This window comes from Chelonoidis abingdonii, chromosome 6, assembly GCF_003597395.2.
Source record: "Chelonoidis abingdonii isolate Lonesome George chromosome 6, CheloAbing_2.0, whole genome shotgun sequence".
NCBI lineage: Eukaryota > Metazoa > Chordata > Testudines > Testudinidae > Chelonoidis > Chelonoidis abingdonii.
The window spans coordinates 52,748,085-52,759,704 of NC_133774.1; the positions used below are offsets into that span (position 1 = coordinate 52,748,085).

At 42.8% G+C, this 11,620-nt stretch overlaps 1 protein-coding gene across 1 annotated transcript in view; it reads left to right on the forward strand.

Annotated features, from left to right (window-relative positions):
• MSH3 (mutS homolog 3) overlaps positions 1-11,620 on the forward strand; it is a 177,753-nt gene that overhangs the window by 103,721 nt on the left and 62,412 nt on the right. The window contains exon 16 of the mRNA XM_075067487.1: positions 8,772-8,828. Within this exon, the coding sequence (XP_074923588.1) occupies positions 8,772-8,828 (57 nt within the window). The remainder of the gene's footprint in view (positions 1-8,771; positions 8,829-11,620) is intronic.

The window sequence follows — 11,620 nt, forward strand, 5'->3', positions numbered from 1 at the left end:
AGATGCAGAATTTTTTGTGTCTAAACCGTCCAAGACAGATGGAAATATCCAATGAAGGAGCCTCCACAACCTCCCTAGGTACACTGTTCTTACACTTAAGAAGTTTTTCCTAATATTTAATCTAAATCTGCTATCCTGTAGAATCATAGAATCACAGAATATCAGGGTTGGAAGGACCTCAGGAGGTCATCTAGTCCAACCCCCCCTCCCCCCGCCCCTTCCGGCTCAAAGCAGGACCAATCCCCAAGTAAATCAGCCCAGCCAGGGCTTTGTCAAGCCTGACCTTAAAAACCTCTAAGGAAAGAGATTCCACCACCTCCCTAGGTAACCCATTCCAGTGCTTCACCATCCTCCTAGTGAAAAAGTTTTTTTCCTAATATCCAACCTAAACTTCCCCCACTGCAATTGTGAGACCATTACTCCTTGTTCTGTCATCTGATACCACTGACCAGAACAGTCTACATCCATCCTCTTTTTTGACCCCCTTTCAGGGCAGAGTTGAAAGCAGCTATCAAATCCCCCCTCATTCTTCTCTTCTGCAGACTAAATAATCCCAGTTCCCTCAGCGTCTCCTCATAAGTCATGTGCTCCAGCCCCCCACTCATTTTTGTTGCCCACTGCTGGACTCTTTCCAATTTTTCACATCCTTTTTGTAGGGTGGGGCCCAAAACTGGACACAGTGCTCCAGATGAGGCCTCACCAATGTCGAATAGAGGGGAATGATCACATCCCTCGATCTGCTGACAATGCTCCTACTTACACAGCCCAAAATGCTGTTACTCTGTAGTTTGAAGCCATTGACCCTTGTCCTTCCCTCTGTGGCAAGAGAGAACAACTTTTCCCCATCTTTTTAATGGCAGCCTTTTAAGTATCTGAAGACTGCTATCATGTCCCCCCTTAATATCCTCTTTCCAAACGAAACATTCCCAGTTCCTTTAGCCTTTGCTCACATGGCTTGAATTCCATCCCTTTGATCATCTTTGTTGCTTGCGTCTGGATCCTTTCCAGTTTCTATATCAGGCTTGCACAACTCGTAAAGCGGTGAGGGCCATATCACTCCAAAGAAAACAGTGGAAGGCCGAACCCCCCCCTGACCTCGCCGAACACCCTCCATAGCCTCCCCGAAACACAACCCCCTCTGCGCCATCCAGCCCCCGCCCCCAAAACACCCCTGCCCCAAGCGCAGCCCACCCTGTGGAAACAGACTCTCCTTCCCCAGCGCTGCTGCGCTGAAACAACGGTATTAAACCTTGGTAATATGTTATAGTGAGCCCCTAAGGTAGTATAATTAAGGTAAAAGAAAATTTTTTTTTTCTAGAAGTAGAATAAGATCCCCCCCCACACTTTGTAATCAATTTCCCTGTTGAATGAATGAGGCGTGACTGAGGAAGGCATGGAAGGCAGGCACCTCTAGACAGCTGCAACCCATGGAGAGGGGATAGAAGCCAGACCAGATCAGTTGAACAGGTCAGCCGCTGACTTGTAGCTTGTCTCCTCAGCCTTCCCATCCCCCGCTTGCCTCCTCAGCCCTCCTCCCCAGCTGCTGGATCACCAGACCCACCCCTCCCCGGCGGCTCACCTGTACCCCCTGCCACTGCCCTCCCGCTCGCCTCCTCAGCCCTCCTCCCTTGCTGCCAGCTCGCCTGCCCCCCCACCGGTGCCTGCCCGCTTGCCTCCTCAGACCCCCACTCCTCTGGCTCACCTGCCCTCTTGCTCCCCTTCTCACCCCCTCCCCGCCCCCCGGCTCGCATACTCACCCCCCACCACTGCCCTCCCGCACGCCTCCTCAGCCTCCGACCCCCCTGGCCAGTGTTGAGCTGCCAAAATCTTAAAAACTGGTTCCCTCCTCACCCCACAAGGGCGTCATGGGTAGAAAACGCATCATCCTGTAGAGAACCACAGGCCAGAAGTTTATAAACCAGGTGCTTAAAGAGTGGCTTCTAAAGCCATACTTAAGAACCTAAGCATGGGACATGATTTTCAGAGGCAGTAGGTGTCCACAACTCCTATTGATGTAAATTTTGTGGTAACTTCCTCTTGGAATTTAGATAAAGCTCCATTTGGCAGATGTATTTTTCCACAGCACATAAAGTTACACCCATATCTATCTAATCTTTTGTTTCCAGACCTCTAATGCAAATCATTTTAGGCACAAAACAGAACAGAGGGCTGTCCAGTTAGTGATAGCAGCAATGTTTGTTTCATGCAAGGATTAGAAAGTATTTGCTGCATCTGGCAACTATTTGCTTCCTGTATGGCATAAGCAGTGCTTCAGCTACTATTTAATAAAATACTGTAAGTGATTATCTGATTGAGCTAAGAATTAAAGGATGAAAAAGCATTAGCATTCAGTATTTTCTAGGAGATCTTGAAATCTCTACATTCACTTCTGGCTACAAGTGTTAGGAACACAAACTGACTAATTTGGTGGTTGTAGGCAGTTTGAGTTCATTAGATAATAAATATGGACAGAGTATGGGACTTTTGCAGTGCTTCATCATATCAATATATTGAAGTTAATCAGGAGGCAAGCTGTTTAAAAAAGCTGTAAAACTAGCATGCCAGCAACCCTATTGCTGTTAGAAACAGTTTACTCTCTTCACTTTCAAGCCCCTACACAGCGTTGCTCCTACCTGCAGCTATCTCATTATCTAATTAATCTATTATAGGGATTTTACAGTGACAATTGTAGTATCTAAATTCTTCCCATGTAAACAGAGTTGTATAGTGTGTCCATAGTAGACTTCATGGAGTATTCTGTTCTTCTTCTTCTTTCCCTGGTTACAGGAAGCTGTGTTTGGGCTGATTGCTGGGTTGTGTTTGTGAGGTGGGGAAGATTGGTTATCTAAATCATAGTGGTTGTAGTGGAAAAGCTTTATCAAATAGGGGAGTCTTGCAGCATGTCCTAAAGGTGGTCGGACTGTGTATTAATCTAATCTCTGCTGAAAATTCTTTTTACAGCTGAATCCTTTCATCTAAGAACACCTCCCTTCTTTCTCAAGTCTATCTCACTTATTGACTTTTTAAAAAATAATTAACATGAGTCACACACTATGTAACAATAAATATTCCACATAATCTTCACTGTTCTAACCTGCTCTTTCGCATCTTTCTCCCTTGACCCATTACTTATTTTTTTCTGGGTGTGATAATTTAGATGCAATTGTAAAGTTTTGGAATTAGTGACCTTGTGTTGTTATTTAGAAAATACCATCCCTGGCATAGCATAAATAATAATTTACTACAATGAAGTGTAAAAGTTTCTGTCTCATTTCAAGAAAGCCCTGACAATCTGGTAGTATTTCATTTAGGTAACAATTGACTAAAAATACCAAAGTACTATGTTCTGGTATCTAATTAATTGTATAGCATACGTTGTTTGTAGAGCTGTCAATCACAGTTAACTCAAGCAACTCACTCAAAACAAATTAACGATTAAAAAATTAATTGCAATTAATCACGGTTTTAATTGCACTGAAAATAAATTACCAATCTAAATTTATTATAAATATTTTTGAATGTATTTCTACATTTTCAAATGTATTAATTTCAATTGTAACTCAGGGTATGTCTACACTAGGTGATTATACCGATTTTACAGAAACCGGTTTTTTAAAACAGATTGTATAAAGTCGAGTGCACGCGGCCACACTAAGCACATTAATTCGTCGGTGTGCGTCCAAGTACCGAGGCTGGTGTCAATTTTCCGGAGCGTTGCACTGTGGGTAGCTATCCCATAGTTCCCGCTGTCTCCCCCACCCCTTGGAATTCTGGGTTGAGATCCCAGTGCCTGATGGGGCAAAAAACATTGTCGCTGGTGATTCTGGGTACAGCCTCACCCCTCCCTCCGTGAAAGCTGCAGACAACTGTTTCGCACCTTTTTTCCTGGGTGAACTGTGCAAACGCCATAGCACAGCAAGCATGGACCCTGCTCAGCTCAAGACAGCAATCATGGATGTTGTAAACACCTCGTGCATTATCGTGCAGTCTATGCTGAATCAGGACCTGCAAAACCAGGTGAGGAGGAGACGGCTACGGCAGCGCGGTGACGAGAGTGATGAGGACAAGGACACAGAATTCTCTCAAACCAGGGGCACCTGCGCTTTGGAGAGCCTGCTGCTAATGGGGCAGGTTCTAGCCATTGAACGCCGATTTTGAGCCCGGGAAACCAGCACAGACTGGTGGGATCGCATAGTTTTGCAGGTTTGGGACGATTCACAGTGGCTGCGAAACTTTCGCATGCGTAAGGGCACTTTCATGGAACTTTGACTTGCTTTCCCCTGCCCTGAAATGCCATAATACCAAGATGAGAGCAGCCCTCACAGTTGAGGAGCGAGTGGCAATAGCGCTCTGGAAGCTTGCAACACCAGACAGCTACCAGTCAGTTGGGAATCAATTTGGAGTGGCTGCTGTGATGCAAGTAACCAAAACAATCAGTGAGCTGCTGCTACGAAAGGTTGTGACTCTGGGAAATGTGCAGGTCACAGTGGATGACTTTGCTGCAATGGGATTCCCTAAATGTAGTGGGGCGACAGATGGAACCCATATCCCTATCTTGGCACCGGAGCACCAGGGCACCCAGTACATAAACTGCAAGGGGTACTTTTCAATGGTGCTGCAACCACTGGTGGATCACAAGGGACGTTTCACCAACTTCCACGTGGGATGGCCAGGAAGGGTTCATCACGCTCGCATCTTCAGGTACAAACACTACTCTGTAACACTCCTGTTTAAAATGCTGCGAGCAAGGGAAATCAACAGCTGGGGATGTTGAAATGCCTGTAGTTATCCTGGGGGACCCAGCCTACCCCTTGATGCAATGGCTCATGAAGCCCTACACAGGCAGCCTGGACAGTAGTCAGGAGTTTTCAACTACAGGCTGAGCAAGTGCAGAATGGTGAGAATGTGCATTTGGCCATTTAAAGCACGCTGGTGTACATTACTGACTTACTCAACCTCAGCCAACCAGTGTCCCCTTGTTATTGCTGCTTGCGTGTGCTCCACAATCTCTGTGAGAGTAAGGGGGAGACCTTTATGGTGGGGTGGGAGCTGAGACAAATCACTTGGCCGCTGATTATGCCAGCAGACACCAGGCGCATTAGAAAGCACATCAGAAGCAGTACGCAACAGAGAAGCTTTGAAAACGAGCTTCATCCACGAGCCAGGGTACGGTGTGACTGTTGTTTGTTTCCCCCTTGATAACCCCTCCCCTCGATTGACTCATTCCTGTAAGCAACCATCCTCCCCTTCAATTACAGCTTGCTGAAGAAATAAAGTCACTATTTCTTATTATATTCAATTATAAAAAGAGGGGGAACTGACAGGTAGCCTGGGTGTGGTTTGGAGGAGGATAGGAGGGAAGGAAAAGGCACTAAAAAAATTTCAAAATAATGACAGGCTTTTGGTTGTGCTGTCCACGGGGTGGAGTGGGCAGGTGCACAGAGCCTCCCCCATGCATTCTTACGACGTCTGGGTGAGGAGAAATGGTGAACATGGTGGTATACAGGGGCTGCAGCTGCACTCTGTGATCTTGCTGCTGTTCCTGAAGCTCCACCAGACGCCAGAGCATGTCAGTTTGATCACGACGGAGCCCCAGGTTGCATCCCGCCATCACTGATCTTCCTGTCTACACCTCTGATCTTTCCTGCCCCACCTCTCATCTCAGCAGCGATCCCTCCTGCCCATTGTTCACTGCATTTTCCTGTAATTTGATAACCACTCCTTCCACTCATTCAGATGACCTCTTTCATTGCGGTCACTTCCATGATTTCCGAAGAACTTTCATCTCGCATCTTTTTTTTCCACCACCTTATCTGAGATAGCCTTCGGATGGAGTAGGGAGCCTTTGAAGATTGTTGCAGCTGCATGAGGGAGGGAAAAAAGGGAGAGAAGTATTTAAAAAGATACATTTACAGGACAATGCTTATACTCTCTTCATGGTGGAACAACACTATTCACCTTACATAGCATATGTGATTTCACTACAAGGTCGCATTTTGCATCTTTATATTGAGTGCCTGCAGCTCTGGGTGTTAGAGATCTCACAGATGCAAGGTCCGGGCAGCAGAATCTGCTTGCATGCGGCTGTGGTAAGCCATTGTCTTTCGCTTCTGCAGCCTTCATATACACAGTGCCCTCCTTTCCCAAAACAGCAAGCAAAGCCATTCAGTGCTCGCTTCTTTCCTGTTAACATGCAGCAGCAGAAACTACCTCCCCGTCCAATTCTGTGATGATCGCTTTACCCGTCCCCCCACGCGTGGCTGTTCATGAAGATCACTGCTAACACACCCTCCCCTCCCCTCCACCGCGTTGGTTGGCAGCAGGGAAATCCCTGCTAGCCAAAACGCAAAAAAGCTCAGCGCCAATCACCCCCCCGACCCTCCTTCCCCCTGCTTGGCTACCTGCAAGGAAGGATTTCTTTTAAGCAACAGGCAAACAGCCAGTAGAGAAGGGCCATCTCTGTCCCCTTATATCAAATACTGAGTTTCAACCAGGTTACCATGAACAATATCCCTGTCCTGAGGATAACACAGCGAGAGAGAGAACGGAGGTCGCTTGAATGCCAATCTTTTGGAACGGAGTTCTGTTAGCACGGAATCCTCTCCCCATACAGCAATCAGATCCAGTACCTCCTGTGCTGTCCATGCTGGAGCTCTTTTTCGAGTCTCAGGAGACTGCATTGTTACCTGTGCTGAAGAGCTCTGCGTGGTCACCTGTGCTGGTGAGCTCTCCACGCTGGCCAAACAGGAAATGGAAATTCAAAAGTTCGCGGGGCTTTTCCTGTCTACCTGACCAGCGCATCCGAGTTCAGATGGCTTTCCAGAGTGGTCACAATGGTGCACTGTGGGATACCGCCCGGAGACCAATACTGTCGAATTGTGGCCACACTAACCCTAATCTGACATGGCAATACCGATTTCAGCGCTACTCCCCTCGTCGGGGAGGACTACAGAAATCGGTTTTAAGAACCCTTTATATCGATATAAAGGGCTTCGTTGTGTGGACGAGTGCAGGGTTAAATCGGTTTAACTCTGCTAAATTCGATATAAACGCGTCATGTAGACCAGGCTACGGAATACAAAGTATACAGTGCTCACTTTATTATTTTTGATTACAAATATTTGCACTGTAAAAAAGATAAAATAAATAGTATTCTTCAATTCCTCATACAAGTACTGTAGTGTAATCTCTTTATCATGAAAGTGCAACTTACAAATGTAGAATTTTTACATAACTGCACTCAAAAACAAAACAATGTAAAACTTTAGAGCCTACAAGTCTACTCAGTTCTACTTCTTGTTCAGCCAGTCGCTAAGACAAACAGGTTTGATGGGAGATAATGCTGCCTCTTCTTACTTCGTCACCTGAAAGTGAGAACAGACATTCAAATGGCACTGTTGTAGCTGGTGTTGCAAGGTATGTAAGTGCCAGATATGCTAAACATTCATATGCCTCTTCATGCTTCGACTTATACGTTGTTCATCTTTTTTACAGAGCAAATATTTGTAATAAAAATAATATAAAGTGAGCAGTCTACACTTTGTGTTCTTGGCGAGTTTAGGAATGAAAAGAAGGGAGAGTTGGGGTGGTTGGAGAGGCAAGTAGAATTAAAAAAAGGATTTTTTTAAGATGGGAGAGACTAAAGCATGTCTGTATTGTTAGGGGAAAGGGCTATAAGTTAAGAGTATGGGAGAAGATGAGAATGGGATAGGTTGGGATCCCTGGTGCAAGTGGGGGACTAGAGAAGTACAGATGAGAATCTTCTGCAGCTGTGACTGGAGAGGAGGAGGAGAATGTAGGGGGGAGAAGAGAGGAAACCAAAGTGTGGGAGAAGGTCACTTTATATATTGTCTATTTTTGTCATGAAAGAAATCAGCAACTTTTTGATTTCAATGAATTGGCATTCTGAGCGGAAAAACATTCCTTTGAAAAATTTCCAACCAGCTCTAGTTGTCACTGAGTTGAGGACACAGCTTCAAGTTGTTATACTGAAATGTTCTCTCCTTCCTTTTACCCCCATGCTGTACTTGTCTCCTATGAATTTCTGCACACTCCCTGACCACGCCATTTAATTCTCAGTTACCCTGCCCACAGCAAATATAGCTGCCTCAGTTTCTGACACTTTCCTTATCACATTACCCACGCTAAACCCTGTCTTCTGAATGCATTGCTTCCCCAACTCCTCATTTACCCTGGTGGAAGACTCCTACTTAGAAAGTAATCTCTTTAAATTGGATTCTATTGATATTTCAGGTTAGTGTGAGTGGGAAGATGGTCAGGAGTTTATGAATCCCTGTTAGTTGTAGACCTATCACTGAGGGTTTCTAAACACAGTATCCAGTCAGAATAGGGGCATTTGCAGTAGCCAGTCAGAGTAAAGGGCTTGCATAAATCCACTGTATTGAGAGAAATAACTGTGCATGGATTATGCAGGAACTTAGCCTCTGGCTTGTTAATAGCCTTCAGATATTCAGAGAAAAGGGATTTGTTTTCTGTATGGGAGAATGGAGTGAGGGGAGAATGGAAAAAAAATAACTTGTTTGTGGAGACCCCAGGCATACAGGATGTTTTCTTCAAAATTTCCCCAGTTTGAATATATATGGGGCTGGGCTGTGTCGTCTTAAGCATGTGGACATAGTTTATCATAATTGTGAACTCTGCCAGGAGTCAAATAATAATCCTTGCACACAGACATTTTTGTATCTGAAGAACTTGGTTGTATAGTCTAATAATGACATCTTTAAAATGTAAACTTTTTTTATTTATTTTAGTTTCTGATAGAAGTCAAGAATTCACTCTTGTCCTCTGTACCCTCAAATTGGGTTAAGGTTGGTAGGTATGTAAAAATGTCTTTAATTTTTGTTCCAGCACATAGACAGAACTATAATATAATTCTTCTTTTATTATTAAAATGTAGATAGTATATATTTTTCTTTTGTCCAATCTTAAACAGTTTTAAAAAGCAATTAAACAAAAAAAACCCTTTAATTTATACTGTTATAGTAAAGTCTATAAAATACTGGGAAGTTGAGTTCCTGGAAGAAATGTTTAGCAGGATAGAGCCTTAACAATAATATTACACTTGACTCTGAAAAAAAACTAAAAAATCCACCTCAATAGAAATTTGTGTGCTAATTATTTTTCTCGATTTGTTTGTATTCCATAATATATATGCTATGCATATGTGTGTGTATACACATATATGCGCACACAGTACCCTATTCACATAATCATGGTGGGTTTTATATTTATTTATTCAGAGCTATAACCGTAGGCATCTAAAGATATGACATTTGTGTATCGGAATGAAGTTATTGTCATTAAATTGTCATTTTACGCTCCTTGCTTGCTTTGTTCATTATGTTACATAAGAACTGCTTTAGCTGTTTGGGTGGGGTGTGGGGTTTCTGGTTGATGAGCTGAGGATGGACTGGATGATCTAACTGGCTTTTTCCTTCTCTAATTTCTGATGTATTATTTAAATAGTGTCTTGAGCACCTTAAAAATGAAAAATGTAATATGTGATCACAATTGCACAGATGATTAGCAAGGTCACTTAGCATGTGAATGGTCAAAGTAATCAAGAGAGGGATAATATTCTTTAATATTATCTAACCCAGTGATAGGCATAATAAGGCATGCTCCCGCTATGTGCTGTTTGGATATTGGTTTATGGAAGAGCAACAATAAGAAAAGTATATACTAGGGGTCGGCAGCCTTTCAGAAATGGTGTGCCAAGTCTTCATTTATTGATTCTAATTTAAGTTTTGCGTGCCAGTAATACATTTTAACGTTTTTAGAATGTCTCTTTCTATAAGTCTCTAATATGTAATTAAACTATTGTTGTATGTAAAGTAAACACAATTTTTTAAATGTTTAAGAAGCTTCATTTAAAATTAAATTAAAATGCAGAGCTGCCTGGACTGATGGCCAGGACCTGGGCAGTGTGAGTGCCTCTGAAAATCAGCTCGTGTGCCGCCTTCGGCACGTGTGCCATAGGTTGCCTACCTCTGGCATATACAGTAGCCCATAACTCAGATCTTAAACAATACATTATAATTACTTGGTAACTTGCAAAATAATGTGCACTAATGTCAAAAAAGAGATTTTTAATTTTTTTAAAAAGTATCCCAAATCAAACCAGCATTCATGCAACACACAGCCTGTGTTTACTAACTACCAATAAGTCTTCCTCAGTGAGGTCATAATTGTGAAATTCTTTGATGTTTGTTATAAGTACAATCACCATTAGTCACAAAAAGTCACCCATTTGTGCTTTTTAAAGAAGGTAAACCTCTGTTGCTAAGGCCAGGTCTACACGACGCGCGAAAATCGATTTTAGATACGCAATTTCAGCTACGAGAATAGCGTAGCTGAAATCGATTATCTAAAATCGATCTACTCACCCATCTTCACTGCGCATTACTATATAATTGTCTCTATAATCAAAGGGAACAGTTTCAGCTAAAAATCGTACATTACAAATTGTTTCTTACCTATGTCATTTATGAAAACGTTAATGACTATTTAAAATGTGAACATAAATTTAAATTACCACTTGCCTTGTTATTTAGTGATGACCTTGTTTCTTTCCAGTTACTTTGAACTATTGAACAATAAAATCGAGTAAATAGAATTTCTTCCAGCTGCCCGTTCGTAATAACCTCCTAGCTAAGTTGTATTTAGTGGTGATATATGAGCATGCTTTGAGCACCAGTGAGTATCTTTTATTGCGTTTGGATCTCTGAATTGAGTAGGTAGGAAGACATGTGTCTGCCCTCAGCGTCCTTTAATGCATGCAATATTTAGGTTTAAACATAGCTCCCCAGATTTGATTGTTTAAAAACTGAGTCATTGGAATTAGGGGGGATTACTCAAGAAGATTCCTGGTACTAGTTTTAATATACTAAAGATGCTTAAATTTAGGACCTCTTTTTAGTTTAGTTTCATTATCAGCCACAAAAATTCAGCAATTTCTTGTTCATTTTGTATAACGTCTTCTCTTGCTTCAAGCTAGAAACAAAATCTCTAAAACAAACATAAACAAAAACTCATCAGATTCTACTCATGTACTCCCTAAAATTTAGCCACGAGCATTGCGCAAGACAGCTGCTCCCGTAGCATTCTATGTCTTGTAACAGCCAATAAAGTAGAGGGAAAACGGGCTGACACAGCTTTTGTGCTAGTAAGAGGAAAAAAGCCAAATAGGAAATCAAGGTTTACTAACGCAAATCAACTATGGCCATAGTTTCTTATTCTCGGTGATCTTTTGGAAAATACATAGATATATAAAAAATGCATATTCTATTATTGTAGTGCTTCTTAACTCTGTTGATTCCTAAACTTATTTGTATAAGTACTAACTGTGCTACACTCAGTAAGTTTTGAAATACATTTCAGAACGTAATATTAATATGGTCAAGAGCCATAGCAACAATTCTACTCAGGCCCATCTTATCGACCGCTGTATCGGGCGCGTATCCGATTGCTCGGGATCGATATATCGCGTCTCATCTAGACGCGATATATCGATCCCTGAGCGCGCTTACATCGATTCGGAACTCCACCAACCCAACGGGAGTTCCGGAATCGACATGGCGAGCCGCGCACATCGTCTCCA